Source organism: Pogoniulus pusillus, chromosome 7, assembly GCF_015220805.1.
Source record: "Pogoniulus pusillus isolate bPogPus1 chromosome 7, bPogPus1.pri, whole genome shotgun sequence".
Classification (NCBI taxonomy): domain Eukaryota; kingdom Metazoa; phylum Chordata; class Aves; order Piciformes; family Lybiidae; genus Pogoniulus; species Pogoniulus pusillus.
Genome location: NC_087270.1, coordinates 41,561,866 through 41,578,814, shown reverse-complemented (window position 1 = coordinate 41,578,814; position 16,949 = coordinate 41,561,866). Strand labels below are relative to the sequence as shown.

Here is a 16,949-nt window from a genome sequence, read left to right as displayed (position 1 = left end):
TATCTTAATGGGCAGATCAAGTGCTTAAACTGCCTCATTACACTTAAAGCTGTATCTGCTGATTGGGCATCTGATACCTACCTGCTGTTAGCTTCTGCTGGGAGCAGTAAGGCAGACTGGGTCACCACTAAGGTATCAACAGGCAAGCCAAGGCCTCTCTGAAGGTCTCCAAGCTGATGAGCATTGATGACTGTTGTGGCCAAGCTCTTCAAAGTGTCACTTGTCAGCTCTTTTCCTGGGTGGCCTGGTGGATCACTGAGCTCCAGGATGAGCACTCTTGCTGGGCCAGCTGGCTGCGGTGGCTGCAGAGCCTGGGTACGCCCCGGTCCTCTCTCCCCTGCTTCTGAGCCCTGCCTGCTGCGGAAGGCTGTGCAAAATGCCATGTCAGGGCACTGGTACTGCTTTTTGCCAGCATTGGCTGAGATTATCTTCAAAGTGCTTTCATCTCCTGGAATATTTTGGACCAGTCTGACTTGGCCAGGAGAGACCTTCAAGAACTCAGCTAACCGATGCGGTATGGTTGCCTCCTCCTCTTCCCCAACAGCCTCCGCTATGCTGAACGCCACAAGGAGCGAGGGACTGGCAGCTATTTCTACAGGCTCCTTCTCGTGGAGGAGAACATAGAGAAGATTGTCCTTAAAGCTGAAGTAGTTGGCTCCTGCCCTTCCATCCAGTGAAAAAGAAGATGGTGTTGGAGAGATGTACTTCCCTTGAGTGGAGACACGAAGACTGAACGGTTCGTGGTAGAATACAGCTAGGGGCAGCCTGCTTGTGTTTTGACCACTGAGGAGGTAAAGCCTGAAAGTCAGAGGTGCTAGGTCTGGGAAGCAAACTGTAGTAAGTTTGGTGGATGGCAATACAGAAAAGAAAATAGAGCCATGCTCTGCAGGATAGCAAAATGTGTGTGCAATTACATCGCTGAAGGTATCCATAAAGCTGTTAGTCACAGCTACTACTGGAAGTAGTCTCTGCTTGACCATCCCGGGGTCCAAGTTTTCCAGGACAACAAGGGCATGATCTGTCTGCTTGCAGAAATAGCCTTGTACTAGGGGCTTGAAGATGCACTTGCTGTCTTCTCTGTAAATTCCTAGGAGGGAATAGAGAGAGTAAAAAAAAACCTCCAACAAAATAGTTTCAAACATAGAGAGAGGAGGGAAAAAATAACCTCAAGCCAGTTTCAAACACCATCAGATCACCTCAGCATTTTTGTGCTGGTAGCTGCTGCTTTTCCCATTCAAGGCTCAAAGTCATTTTTGTTGGTGCTGAAATTTTATATGGACTCATAAAATGGTTTAGGTTAGAAGGGACCTCAAAGATCATCTAGTTCCAACACCTCCCACTAGAACAGGTTGCTCAAGATCTCATCCAACCTGGTCCTGAACACCTCCAGGGAGGTTGTGGAGCACAGAATCACCCAACGTGATCTTTGGTCACGTTGGGTGATTCTGTGCTCCACAACCTCCCTAAGCAGCCTGTTGCAGTGTCTCACCATCCCCATTGCAAAGAACTTCTTCCTAACATCCAGTCTAAATCTCCCCTCTGCCAGTTTAAACCCATTCCTCCTCATCCTGTCATCACAAAACCATGTAAATAGTCCCTCCCCAGCCTTCCTGTAGGTCTCCTTCAGATACTGGAAGGCCACTCCAAGGTCTCCTGGAAGCCTTCTCTTCTCCAGGCTGCAGAGCCCCAACTCTCCCAGCCTGTCCTCTTAGCAGAGCTGCTGCAGCCCTCTCAGCATCTTTGTGGAGTCCAATGCCTCACTCAGGTCCGGGTAGATGATGTTAGTTGCCCTCTCCTTATCCACTGTTGCTGTGACTTCATCATAAAAAGACACCAAATTTGCCATGGCTTTAAGAGGAACCTGGACACTATAGGATAATAAACAGGTAGAAATCAGGTCTGCCTCAGGATGTCCATGAGCTGGCAATGGTTGAAGGCTGATACTGAAGCATCACACACACTTACCTTGGTCATTCTGTACATCAATTTATGTCCACTGGTGAAAGGGCATTAGATGGACCTTTGATCTAACCCAGCACTATGTCCCTGTGTCCTTGTTTCTTTTACATTCTCTTGGTTCTAAGCCTGTAGCAAGGCAACAAATCAGGACATGGCTGCAAGTCTTTCAGAAGATAGTTTAAGTCCATATGAAGCCATCTCATACCATTCACAGGGATTGCACCTCAAAGCCAACAACAAGAAAAAAAGCCACCTAAAAAGGATTGGAACATCATTCAGCCCAGTGCTGAACCACTTCATTAGGTTTTAGAGTTAGAAGAAAGCTCCACATTCAGACACCCACAAAGAGCAGAAACCCTTATGTGTGTGCCCAAGTGTCTGAGCTCCAGTCAGTGACCTGGAATTAAACCATGTACCCAAATGCATGGCTGTGATACACTCAGATACCTGAGCTGTGACACAAGAGCTACAGAAGACCTATGCCCTTCAAGAGTAGCAAGTGGAGGCCTGGTGGGACACTCCACAACACCTAAAATTACCCCTGGCACACACTTGTGGTAACTGAAACACTCCCAATTCCTCAGCCATCAACACAGATGATGCAATGAACCTGGATCACCCTTTACAATCATCTAACTGACCAGAGGCAGGTTTCTGCCACTGAAATGTGAGTACATAAAGTCAGCACCTAGACCACCTTGGGTAGCTACAGCATCTCTAAATCTAACACAGAATTTCACAGACTCCTAGAGTGGTTTAGGTTGGGAGGGACCTTCAAGATCACCTGCAGTGGCAAGGACACCTTCTGCTAGACCAGATGGCTTAAAGCCTCAAACAGCCTGGCCTTGAGCACCTCCAGGGAGGGAGCATCCACAGCCCCTCTGGGCAACCTGTGCCAGTACCTTACTACCCTCTCTGGAGAGAACTTCTTCCTAATATCCAGTCTAAATCTGCCCCCCTCAGTCCATGGGAATACAAAAGCCACTTCAGATCCCTTTTTAGGTGCTGTGTCACTGAGTATAACAGAAGTTAAGACACATTTACCACCAAATCCAACCCCATCTGTCTGTGGAGACAAATCAAGAGTATGCTTTTGTGGAGAGCTCTACCCCAAAGAGATGTAATCCATACAATCTTCTGAGTTAGGCTAATTCTCTCTGTGACCAAATATAGGTCTGCTTTAAAATGAGAGAAACTGTGCCTCGGGCTATAATGATGAGATCATCACTGATTATAAAGAGAGAATAAAAGTAAATGAGTTCAGATATGGGCACCAAACCCATAAACATTTCTGCCTGGAGCACCTTAGGGAAAAGATGTGTGTTTCTGTTTATCCTTCCTCTCTTCAAAATAAAACCAGAGGAGGAATTTGCTGTTGTAGCCAGCTGTAATCTTCCTCCCCTCAGCAAGCCTGCTCCTTCCCTCCTAGATGTGCTCAAGAACACCTTAGGTAAAACGTGGCCAGCATCTGCCCTGTCTCTACGCTCATCATTCAGCAGCTTCAGGGACGTGCATGCAAATCAGCACTGTCTGGGTGCTCAGGAGGAAAAGACAGGGGACAGTAACATCCTTGTGAGTCACCAACTTTGGGATGAACAAAAGGACCCTCCCCATATGAGGGAAACAGCATGTGAAACTCACTGCTAGCAGAAAGTGTTTAACAGATTCCTGGGAAGGAAATGAACTCTAAGAAGCCATTCTGGGCTCTGCCTGTAGTCACATCTCAACGCCTGCATCCTGGGGGCTCTTATTATTTATTTCAAGGGGATGCCTCATGTGCAGAACCACAAATGTTTCCCAGAATCAGCTCCTCCTCTGTACATCACTGAGAGAAGCAATGAAATTACATAAAGGTTAGGCTCTGTTCAAGGAGGACATCCAAACGAGACAGGAGCTGTGCAAAAGCTGCTATTTTTAGACACCAGATTACCATTTTCTTTCCCTTTTTCTTGCCTTGCCTTTTTTTTTTTTTTTCCCCGTTCTTCTTTTTTTCTCTTTCTCAGTGTAAGCATTTTGCTAGTGGCATGTGCTGGGGGCAGAGGGAGAGAGAGACAGAGAGACAACTCCATTCAGAAGCAGAAGTGGAAATGTACTCCGTATTGTCCTGGAGCGCTGGGAGGATGCACCCCGCAGCAGGCAGCCAGCCCACAAGGGCTGACAGCTCTCATGCTCCGCTCTCTCAGAAAGCCCCTATCTCCCCCCGGTGGCATTCCTCTTGTCTGCAAAAGAGATTTGCTGATCTTTTGTGGTTTCCCAGGACTTCTCTTTACCTTGCCTGCCTTGCAGAGCGAGTCTGTTTGGCTTCCTGCACACACACACACGCATGCACGCATCGCTGCTCCTCTCCTTCCAAATGGCCTTATCTGCCAGTCACGATTCCTGCAGCCTGCAATTTCGATCACTTTTAAATGAAACCCATGCTGGCCTTAGTAATCATAATGTCATTTGCAATTTACCACAAAACACCTTTATTCAGTTAGTAGCACACTGGAGAAAGAGAACTCCATATGAACTCGCCGCTGAAGCCCTAATCTGATTATTTCCTCATGAAAATCCAAGCAGGGGTGCTTGTAAGAGGGGTCTGAGAGGAGAAGGGGGAAAAAGTGAGCCCTGGCCACAGCTGACTCTCATAATCAATGCGAACAGATAAGTGAGGCTGCGCGTCAGGGCCAGCAGCTAATCTGCCCCGGGGCTTTCCTCTGAAAAAGGCCAGAGTGGACAGGACTTAATAAATACTGAGTGACCACTGAATATTGAGCTGACATGTGCCATTTACATCGGCAGTGAACAATAGCAGGGATACATTCCAGAAGCATCCCCCTGCAACGGGTGAAATGGGATTAAACAGGTTAGAGCTGTACGTACGCGTGTGGGAGGGAGCAACCCACCCCAGCAAAGCAGGGAAGAGAAGCCTGGGGGGTGAGAGTCACCCACAGACTGCAAATGGGTGGGAAGATCACAGGATGTTTGGGGTTGGAAGGGACCCAAACAGATCACAGAACCATAGAATCAAGCAGGTTGGAAGAGACCTCCAAGCTCAGCCAGCCCAACCTAGCACCCAGCCCTGCCCAACCAACCAGACCATGGCACTAAGTGCCCCAGCCAGGCTTAGAAGCACAGAATCAACGAGGTTGGAAGAGACCTCAAAGCTCACCCAGTCCAGCCTGCCCAGCCCTGTTCAATCAACCATGGCACTAAGTGCCCCATCCAGGCTTTGCCTCAACACCTCCAGGGACAGCCACTCCACCACCTCCCTGGGCAGCCCATTCCAATGCCAATCACTCTCTCTGCCAACAACTTCCTCCTAACATCCAGCCTAGACCTCCCCATCCAGGCTTCTCCTGAGCACCTTATCATCGAGTCCTGTTCACATCTGCAGAGGTGCAAGCACCAGCGAGGTTGAAGATCACACCAAGGAGCTGTGCACACCCAAGCAGGGGAATCAGAATCACAGAGCCATGGAATGGTTTGGGTTGGAAGGGAGTTTTACAGATCACTTAGGCCAACTGCCCTGCAGTAAGGAGAAGGGTGGGAGTTGGTGTGTGTGCGGGGGGCGTGCATGGGCACATGTGCTGCGTGCGCATATTGCTGGGCGTAAGAAGGAGAGAGAAGTGGAGGGGGAGTGTGTGGGGGTGTGTGTGTGTGTGTGTGTGTGTGTGCATTCAGCCTAGGCAGCTGTTTGCTCAGCCTCAGAGCGCAGACTTTGCTTTCTGTAGGTTTCCTGATGATGCACTCAAGTTTGTCATTTAATTCCAGAGCTGCAGCCACAGCGAGGCACACAAACACATACATCTCGACGAGGCTGCAGCACTCAGGTTGCTTCTAGGGCTCCCCACAAATATTAACTTTGTGTCAATATTTGTCCTTCCTGTCGTGAAATGAGGATTTTCCACCTCATTTCACATCTGAAAAGAAAAATGCTCCAAGGGGGGTCCTCTTTGCTTAGGGAAGCAACCACCAACATCTCATATCCTTGATTTAGAGAAATGGAGCAGGGGAGAAGCAGGGGAGAGGAGGTTTGGCTGTAAGGAGATGTGCTGACCTAAAGGCACACACAAAGTCCTCTGCCACGCTCCAGCCTTTGCCCTGCTTCTGCAACACCAAACCAAATAAGATAAACTGATATGATTAATATCAATATTAATGTGCATATAATAAGAAACTAAGAGAAATAAGAATAGAAACTAATATACAAAATAAAATAGCATAGGATGAAATGAAATAAAATAAACCAACATAAAATCAAAGGAAATAAAATAACACAACATAAAATAAAATGAAATAAAGTAGCATAAAATAAAATAAAATAAAAAATATAGAAAATAAAATAACGAAAACAAAAATGAAATGACAATAAAAAATGAAATAAAGTAATAGGAAAATAAAATAATAGAATAAAATAAAATAAAATAGATAATATAAAGAAAAGAAATAAAAAGAACTAATATAAAAATGAAAATAATAGAAAAAATAAAATAAAATAAATAATATAAAGAAAAGAAATAAAAAGAACTAATATAAAAATTAAAATAATAGAAAAAATAAAATACCTAATAGAAAAAAAAGAAATAAAAAGAACTAATATAAAAATTAAAATAATAGAAAAAAATAAAATACCCAATAGAAAAAAAAGAAATAAAAAGAACTAATATAAAAATTAAAATAATAGAAAAAAATAAAATACCCAATAGAAAAAAAAGAAATAAAAAGAACTAATATAAAAATGAAAATAATAGAAAAAATAAAATAAAATACCTAATGGAAAAAAAAAATAAAAAGAACTAATATAAAAATTAAAAGAATATATGAATTAAATTAAAATAATTAACATAAAAATTAAAATAACATAAAACAAAGGAAAATAAATTTAAAAAATATAAAATAAATTAAATAACATAAAAATTAAAATAAAATTGAAATACAATAATATGAAAATTAACTTAAAATAACTAACAAAAAATAAAATTATGTTAATTAAACTAAAAGAAAATAAATTATAATTAAAATATATAAATTAACTAATATAAAAATAAAAATAAAATTGAAATACAATACTATAAAAATTAACTTAACATAACTAACATAATAAAATTACATAAAATAAACTAAAAGAAAATAAATTATAATTAAAAATATATAAATTACCTAATATAAAAATGAACTTGAAATACAATACTATAAAAATTAGCTTAAAATAACTAACATAAAGAATAAAACAACATAACATAAAAAATCAAATCAAATAAAAATACAGCAAATAAAATCACTAATATAAAAATTTAAATAAATTAAAATAACCAATATAAAAAATAGCATAAAATAAAACAAAAGAAAAGAAGTTAAAATAATTAATATATTAAATGAAGTAACTAATATAAAATGACATTGAAATAAAATAAAATATAAAAGTTAAATTAAAATATAAAGTTTGGATATTAAAATAAATAAATAATATGAAAAATAAATGAAACTAACTAATATAAACATAAAACTAAAAATGAAATAAAAACTAAAATGAAATATCAAGCAATGAAATAAAATTTTAAAAATAATTAAATAATATGAAATGTTAATTAAAAAATATAAATAATATAAAAATAAAATAAAATAACTAATATAAAAATGGAATTAAAATAAAAAATAAAATTAGAATAAAATAATATTAAAACATTAAAATTACAATTTTTTAAAAATTAAAATAATTCATATAAAATAAAATGTAATAAAATGAAATAAAAATTGAAATAAAATAATATCAAGAAAGAAAATAAGACATTAAATACAATGTAAAAATAAATAGAATTAAACAACTAATATCGAAATTAAAATAAAATAATGTAATATTAAAATAAATTATTAATATAAAAATAAATTAAAATATTATCAAGAAAGAAAATAAAAAACGAAATAAAATTCAAAATAAAATAATATCATGAAATGAAATAAAAGAAAAATCAAATGAAACAAAATTTAAAATAAAATAATATCAAGAAATGAAATAAAATAAAACTGAAATGAAACAAAATTTAGTGTAAAATAATATCAAGAAATGAAATAAAAGAAAAAGAAGATGAAATAAAATTTAATAAAAATAAATTTTATTTTATTAAAAATAAAATGAACAAAATAATTAAAAAATAAATTAAAAAATAAAATAAAATAGATAATTTCCAAACTAAAAATAAATAAACAATATAAAGATAAATTAAAGTAATTAATATCAAACTTAAAATAAAATCACTAATATAAAAATAGAATAAAATAAATCATTTAAAAATTAAAATATAATGACAAATATAAAAATAAATAATAATGTAATGTGAAATTAAATTACTAATATAAAAATTGAAGTGAAATAATATTCTATAAATGCAATAATATAAAATTAAAATAAAGGGGAGATAGAAATAGAAATACAACAACTACAAGTCTAGAATCAACTTGAATCCATTCTGCATTCCAACTGAATGCAATGCGTCAGCATCACTGATTTTCCCCTCCAGGTTAAGACCAGGAGAGGTGAGAGCTTTATTTTGTCATGGAGTCGTAGAATCACAGCATCAAGCAGGTTGGAAGAGAGCTCCAAGCTCAGCCAGCCCAACCTAGCACCCAGCCCTCAACAAGCAACCAGACCATGGCACTAAGTGCCCCAGCCAGGCTTGGCAAGAACACCTCCAGGCACACAGACTCCACCACCTCCCTGGGCAGCCCATTCCAATGCCAATCACTCTCTCTGCCAACAACTTCCTCCTCACATCCAGCCTAACATCAACCAAACAAAAGGCAGTGGCAGGTTTTGACGGAAGGGAAATCACCCTGCAGGGCTGCTCCGTCCAGCCAAGGGGACGTGGCCACCAGGTACTGCTTATTCTAACTACAGCCAGTTACAAAGACACAGACAGTAAAGGAGGCTGGGGGAAGGGAGAGATAAATGGGACCCTGCTTAGAAACTGCAGTTCACTGGCCTGGGGCTGCCACCACATCTATTTGCTGAGGGGAAAATTATTCATCAGCCTTAACTGTGCCTTTTGTCCTGCTGAGATTCAAATGTAAAATGACCAAAACCAAAAGAAAGCAAACAAAGCACAAACAACCAACCACAAACAAGTGAAGAGCTCAGTAACAGCAGCTTAGAGACCCAGAGAACACTGTCTGAGATCAGTCAGCTTTTTCCACTCAAGATGTTTTCTGTGTTTCCTGTGTCCAGATGATCCCTGTAAATAAAATCAACCCCAATTCTGTCTAATCCCTGGCCCAGGGTCCTCGTGCCTATGCCTGCAGCTACCTGAAGGGAGGCTGTAGCCAGGTGGGGTTGGGCTCTGCTGCCAGGCAAGCAGCTACAGAAGAAGGGGACAGAGTGTCAAGTTGTGGCAGGGGAGGTGTGTGCTGATCTATACCTGTCCTCTCCTTCACCTATATCTTATCATAATGACAATAATTGTCATTTTGAGGCTCAATACAAACCCAAATACTTGCAACATCTGCAGGGTTTCGGCATTTTCCTTCTGGCCCACTTCTGACTCAGGCAGAGCTCATTGCTGTCTACAACTACCTGCAGGGAGGCTGTAGCCAGGTGGGGTTGGGCTCTGCTGCCAGGCAAGCAGCAACAGAAGAAGGGGACAGAGTGTCAAGCTGTGCCAGGGCAGGTCTAGGCTGGATGTTAGAGGAAGTTGTTGTCAGAGAGAGTGATTGGCATTGGAATGGGCTGCCCAGGGTGGTGGTGGAGTCGCCGTGCCTGGAGGTGTTCAAGAGAAGACTGGACTTAGTGCCATGGTCTGGTTGACTGGATAGTGCCGGGTGCTAGGTTGGGCTGGTTGATCTTGAAGGTCTCTTCCCACCTGCTTGATCCTATGATCCTATGATTCTATGTGCTCATCCTTGGAAAGCAATGGCTCTGCAGACACTGAGCTTGTAAATCTTTGTGTGAGTGAAAAGCAGCCCACCCAAATCAGCAGATGCTGAAACAAGGCATCCCCCAATGTTTTCAGAAGCACACCAGCTGTAAACTAGGAAGTCACTGAACCACCTTTAGCAGTGTTTCCATGGGAGATAAACAGAAAGATCATAGAATCATAGAATTAAGCAGGTTGGAAGAGAAAAAAATTCCTTCTCATGTGTACATGACACTTCCTGTGCCTCAGCTTCCACCCAGTGCCCCTTGTGCTGTCATTGGGCATCACCCAGCAGAGCCTGGCTCCAGCCTCCTGGCACTCACCTTTACATATTGATAAGCATTGCTGAGGTCACCTCTCAGTCTCCTCCTCTCCCAGCAGCACAGCCCCAGCTCCCTCAGGCTCTCCTCATAACAGAGCTGTTCCATTCCCTTCAGCATCTTTGTGGCTCTGTGCTGGACTCTCTCAAGCAGTTCCATGTCCCTCTTGACTTGGGGGGCTGAAGCTGTTTGCTTAGCCTTTCTGAGAGAAAACTGAGAGGGGACCATATCAGTGCTTATAGATGCCTAAAGGATGGGTGTCATGTGGATTAGGGCAGTCTCTTTTCTCTGTTGGCCACTGACCAGATAAGGGACAATGAGTATAAAACAGAACCTAGGAAATTCCACCTGAACATGAGGAAACACTGAATTCCACCTGAATTCCACCTGAACATGAGGAAACACTGAATTCCAACTGAATTCCACCTGGACATGAGGAAACACCGAATTCCACCTGAATTCCACCTGGACATGAGGAAACACTGAATTCCACCTGAATTCCACCTGAACATGAGGAAACACTGAATTCCAACTGAATTCCACCTGAATTCCACCTGAACATGAGGAAACACTGAATTCCACCTGAATTCCACCTGAATTCCATCTGAACATGAGGAAACACTGAATTCCACCTGAATTCCACCTGAATTCCACCTGAACATGAGGAAACACTGAATTCCACCTGAATTCCACCTGAATTCCACCTGAACATGAGGAAACACTGAATTCCAACTGAATTCCACCTGAACATGAGGAAACACCGAATTCCACCTGAATTCCACCTGGACATGAGGAAACACTGAATTCCACCTGAATTCCACCTGAATTCCATCTGAACATGAGGAAACACTGAATTCCACCTGAATTCCACCTGAATTCCACCTGAACATGAGGAAACACTGAATTCCACCTGAATTCCACCTGAATTCCACCTGAACATGAGGAAACACTGAATTCCACCTGAATTCCACCTGAATTCCATCTGAACATGAGGAAACACTGAATTCCACCTGAATTCCACCTGAACATGAGGAACATGAGGAACAGCTTCTTCCCTGTGTGGGTGATGGAGTCCTGGCACAGGCTGTGCAAGAGGGTTTTGACGTCTCCTTCTCTGCAGAGATCCAGAACACATCTGGAGGTGTGCAGGTTCCAGGTGAAGCTGCTCTAGCAGGGTGTGTGGACCACTTAGTCTCAAGAAGTCCCTTCCAACCCCTACCAGGCTGTGATTCTGTGAGTGCCTGGTGGGATGTGTGCTTGGTGTGTATTTGTGTAGGTACATGTGTGAGACCCCCAGACACAAACAGATGCTCACAGCAGAGTGATTGCTTCAGACTCTGAATCCTTCCTTTAAAAGAATACTATTTGAGCAGGCAATGAGTCCCACCAGGCTGTGTGGGCTTTTTTTCTGACCCATTTACCATTTCTCCAGAAGCACTTTGAACTCCTCTGCCAATTCCAGTCATATTTTCAGACCCAAAGACACTGTTTTCCTTCAAGTTGTGTAAAAGTAGGTGTCCAGGTAGAGAAAACACAGTTTTATTGCTTCCACTGGCGTAAACTCTGTGGTACAAACTCACTCTTGTTACGCATCACAGGATCCGCACTCATCCTTCCCTTTCTCGTGCAAACCCACAGGAAAAGAGGTGTAGAACATGAAACATTTGTTCTCACATTCATTGTTTGTAGTCACTGATATAACCACACACCTTGCCAGTACTTATTCACTGTGAAACCAAGCATCATTTCCATCTTTCATGAGGTTATATATTTCTTTGATGCTAACACCAGCTCTTCAGACCTCCTTCTTGTCTAAAAGCTGAGAAACACATGGTCCAGATGATAATCACAGGATCATAGAATCAAGCAGGCAGGAAGAGACCTCCAAGCTCATCCAGCCCAACCTAGCATCCAGCCCTCAACAATCAACCAGACCATGGCACTAAGTGCCCCAGCCAGGCTTGGCTTCAACACCTCCTGGCCCTGCTCTGGACACACTCCAGCATCTCCACATCCCTCTTGCCAGGGGGCTGCAGCACTGGCTGCAGCACTGCAGGTGGGCTCTCAGCAGGGTGGAGCAGTGATGTCTTTTGGTCCAAACGATTTCACTTTTGGAAAAAAAAAAAAGCCACATTGCTCTGCAAATATCAATTTCTTTCTCATGTCACTAGCAAAGTTTTTTCCCATTATGTTTCCCCTTAAGATAATCTGCCTTTCCTTTAGGTGCATTGAAATCCCAGAAGGATTCTTCTCTCCTCCTGACCAGCAACAAGGCTGACTGAAGCTTTAATCAAACTGATACCTGGGGCTCAACATAACGGCGAGGGGCAGCGAGCAGTGGAGCCTTCACTGACACAGTTCCAGTCACCCTCTCTCTGGCCAAGGCATGATAAAACCACCACACTGCCACCCGAAAGCAGAACAGCAATTTCATCTGGTGCCAGACCTAAAAATGAATGTGACCATGCCATGCACTGCTCTGAGCTGTGGATATAATGAGTTTGGAATGGGAAGTCCCGGACACAATAAATCTGTGCCATATGTGACCGTTTCCTGTGTCAGTTCCTTTCTCATAACCAGCGCAGCCTTTGCCCTCCCCCTCTCTTTCCCTTTCATGACCCCACACCAGGGCTCTGAAATCTTTCAGGGTTGCTTTTGGGCCCCAGGCCTTTCCACAGCAGTTGCATAAATAAATGAGTTTGACAGCAAACATCATAACGGTTAGCGGGAATGTGCGCTCCGCACAAGCGCCTACGTTAGCGGCTGCAGATACGGGGGAGGAGACAGCTCCTTTGGTTACCACGAACAAAAGTAGGTCCTCTGACAAGTGGTGAAAGAATTAGTCAAACTTCAGCTCTATTAAGACCATCACTGCCAGGCTTTGTTACAGGCAGGAGGGTTCTCAGTTTCTTTTCCCCTTCTTGGCCTGAAGTCACTGCAAAGACAAATCAGCCTTTTCTTCCACAAAAATAAAGTTAGGGGATAAAGTGAACTGCCTCAAAAGAAAACTCACAGCAACTCCAATTTGACTTTAGTATTAGCATTATTAGCATTTCTTCCCAAGGAGAACAGTGTTTTGTCCTGGGAACAGGCTTACAAAAAGGCTGAGCCGTTTTCCATTAGAATCACAGAATCAAGCAGGTTGGAAGAGAGCTCCAAGCTCAGCCAGCCCAACCTAGCACTCACACCTAGACAATCAACCAGACCATGGCACTAAGTGCCCCAGCCAGGCTTGGCTTCAACACCTCCAGGCTCCCTGGGCAGCCCATTCCAATGCCAATCACTCTCTCTGCCAACAACTTCCTCCTAACATCCAGCCTAGACCTGCCCTGGCACAGCTTGACACTCTGTCCCCTTGTTCTGTTGCTGCTTGCCTGGCAGCAGAGCCCAACCCCACCTGGCTACAGCCTCCCTGCAGGTCGCTGTAGACAGCAATGAGCTCTGTCCAGAACCAGAAGTGGGCCAGAAAGAAAATGCCAAAACCCTGCAGATGTTGCAAGTCTTTGGGTTTGAATTAAGCTTCAAAATGACAGTCAGTGTCATTATGATAAGATATAGGTGAAGGAGAGGACAGGTATAGCTCAGCATCTGCATTTAAATTGTTTTCTCCTTTTTTAATCATAGAATCAGTCAGGGTTGGAAGGAACCACCAGGAGCATCCAGTTGCAACCCCACTGCCATGGGCAGGGACACCCTACCCTTTTTGTTTATTAGGGCTTATTGTAATTGACTAAGTAGAAGAATTTTACCAAGTTTTCAGCTTTACCTAAGGAATTGTAATTTTTGGACCATGTGAACATTTTCAGTAGAATTATTTGACTGAAAAGCCTTTGTTTGTTCCTTCCCCCCCCCCCCCCCCCCCAACCATACCATTTAAACAACTATTTCAAATACCCCAGATCAAACCAGCAAGACAGCAGCCATTTCAGTTGGGATATTAAAAGTCATTAAAAAAAAAAAAAAACAACAAAGTATTTGAACCAAGGAGGATTTAGGCTTGAAATCAGAAGAACATTTTTTTTCTAGTGGGGAAAAATTAATAACTGAAAAGAGTTCTTTGACCTCGGAGGGAAGGGATGGTTGAGGAGAATTCTTGAGCTTTTCATCCATCCATCCTGTCTGATGCCTCCAGTATCCTTTTACCATCAGCCTTTCCTGCCTTCCTTATAAATTCTCAGTTCCAAAGTCCTTCCTCCCTCCCTCCCCTCCTTACTCTCTTCCTTCCCTTCCCTCCTTCCTTCCTTCCCTTCCCTCCTTCCTTCCTTCCCTTCCCTCCTCCCTCTCTTCCCTTCCCTCCTCCCTCTCTTCCCTTCCCTTCCCTTCCCTTCCCTTCCCTTCCCTTCCCTTCCCTTCCCTTCCCTTCCCTTCCCTTCCCTTCCCTTCCCTTCCCTTCCCTTCCCTTCCCTTCCCTTCCCTTCCCTTCCCTTCCCTTCCCTTCCCTTCCCTTCCCTTCCCTTCCCTTCCCTTCCCCCTTCCCTTCCCTCTTCCCTTCCCTTCCCTTCCCTTCTTTCCCTCCCTTCCCTCCTTCCTCTCTTCCCTTCCTTCCCTCCTTCCTCTCTTCCCTTCCTGTTCCTTCCTTCCCTCCCTTCCTTATTCCTTCCTTTCTTCCTTCCAAATTCCCTCCAAATTCCTCCCAAACTCCTTCAGATTCCCTCCAAAGTCCTTCCTTCCAAGCTCTTTCCTTCCCAATTCCTCCCATTCCAATTCCTTCCTTTCTGACTGAAGTTAAAAGCAGCCAAACCTCCTGGGGAGCTGCTGTGGTTGAAGGCAGGCTGGTGGAGCCTGTGCTTGGACAGAAGGGTTCAGAGGCATGAGAGTGCCTGTGACATTATTAGGGTGACTTCCAGCAATATTAGTCCTGTGTGGGCTGTGGAGCTGAATCTGAGAGTGGAAGGATTTCATTACAGGCACAGACAGCTATATTAGGCCATGCCATATTTATGAGGACGAATAGGAATGGCAGGCAAGGATTTTAAGCCTTAGAAGCTGAAATCAATCTGAAGGCACAGCACAGAATCTGAACACCTAGGAAAACATATGGGAGAGCTAAAATTTGAGATACAAAGGCTAGAGTCATTATCTGAGCACACAGAATGGCATGGAGCACATTCATTTTAGCTGCCTAAATGTTAAGCATCTAGCCTAAGCTAATTGTCTTGTCTAAGCTGTTCAACCAGACAATAATCATTAGAGAGAGAGAGAAGAGGCTTTTAGAGGGTCATTCACTCCTGCTTTCTCTGGGATGGATTATATCACTTCTGGAGGTATCTTTCTCTGCTGGCTGATGGGAAACTTAGGCAGCTAGTTTGGACAGATGAAATTAGGTGAAATGAGCCCAGTTCCTAACGATGAAGCTAATGAGGCTTGCAGAACAGGTGCTCCCACTCTGAAAGAAGTGAGAAATGATAGCTCTGTACACACCACTGAAGCAACTCTCTTCTGTCATCAAGAAGAAGGGCAGAAGAAAGAAGATGAAGCCACTAGGACTTTAATCTGAGGAGTAAGAAAGTTCTCTTAGCCCTGACAGGCATCCACATAGGCTGCAGTCAAAGATCTGAGAAAGACTCTGGGAAGTATTAAACTCAGCACTTGGCTTTTGTAGCCAAGATGGCTAAACCACTGGTAGTCTACAAGTATCACACACACACAGAGTATCATCAGGGTTGGAAGAGACCTCACAGATCATCAAGTCCAACCCTTTACCACAGAGCTCAAGGCTAGATCATGGCACCAAGTGCCACGTCCAACCTTGCGTTGAAGTGCCCCAGGGACGGCACCAGGTGAGGATTGGTCTCTTCTGCCAGGCAAGCAGCAACAGAAGAAGGGGACACAGTCTCCAGTTGAGCCAGGGGAGGTCTGATTCTGGGCTGGGTGGTATGGAGCCCATGGACAAAGAGAATAACTGTACTGTTGGAGCACCGCAAGTGCCCAGCCAGTGCTCACTGCCTTGCTCTAACTAGCAGACACCATTCCCTTCACATCTCACTCCAGACTTTACCAGTGAGATGTTTGAAACTTCAGACAGCCCTCGGAGTTATTTTGGCCAAGGAGTATATTTAAAACTCATTGTGCCTAATGTTGTCTTTCTGCAATTGAGAAGTAATCAAGGAAGACGTGAAAATAAATAGACAAGGCGAGAGGCAAGATGAAATATGAAGTGGCTAGGAAGGACTCTGCTCTCTAATATATTTTTTCAGCTTATTATTGTAAAAGCCCAGAGCAAAAGAATAGCTTTGAAGAGCTGTGTGTTAGTAGTGGAAAGGTTGTCTCTTTTATTTCTCTTAGCTTTTTATTTATTAACCATGCTGCACAGGGCACTTCCAGAGATGATGATGGGGTTTCAGGTTACTGGGACTTGTTTAATCTGAAAACATCCCAGACTGCAATGGGAAATAGAAAAGAGAAGTAAGAGAATGCTAGAAAAGAGAAGGAACAGAAAGCAAGAAAAGAGAAGGAACAGGATGCAAGAAAAGAGAAGGAACAGAAAGCAAGAAAAGAGAAGGAACAGAAAGCAAGAAAAGAGAAGGAACAGAAAGCAAGAAAAGAGAAGGAACAGAAAGCAAGAAAAGAGAAGGAACAGAAAGCAAGAAAAGAGAAGGAACAGGATGCTAGAAAAGAGAAGGAACAGAAAGCAAGAAAAGAGAAGGAACAGGATGCAAGAAAAGAGAAGGAACAGAAAGCAAGAAAAGAGAAGGAACAGAAAGCAAGAAAAGAGAAGGAACAGAAAGCAAGAAAAGAGAAGGAACAGGATGCAAGAAAAGAGAAGGAACAGAAAGCA

At 42.7% G+C, this 16,949-nt stretch overlaps 1 protein-coding gene across 1 annotated transcript in view; it reads right to left on the bottom strand.

Moving 5' to 3' along the window:
* PKHD1 (PKHD1 ciliary IPT domain containing fibrocystin/polyductin) overlaps positions 1-16,949 on the bottom strand; it is a 296,674-nt gene that overhangs the window by 33,911 nt on the left and 245,814 nt on the right. The window contains exon 60 of the mRNA XM_064146703.1: positions 82-1,087. Within this exon, the coding sequence (XP_064002773.1) occupies positions 82-1,087 (1,006 nt within the window). The remainder of the gene's footprint in view (positions 1-81; positions 1,088-16,949) is intronic.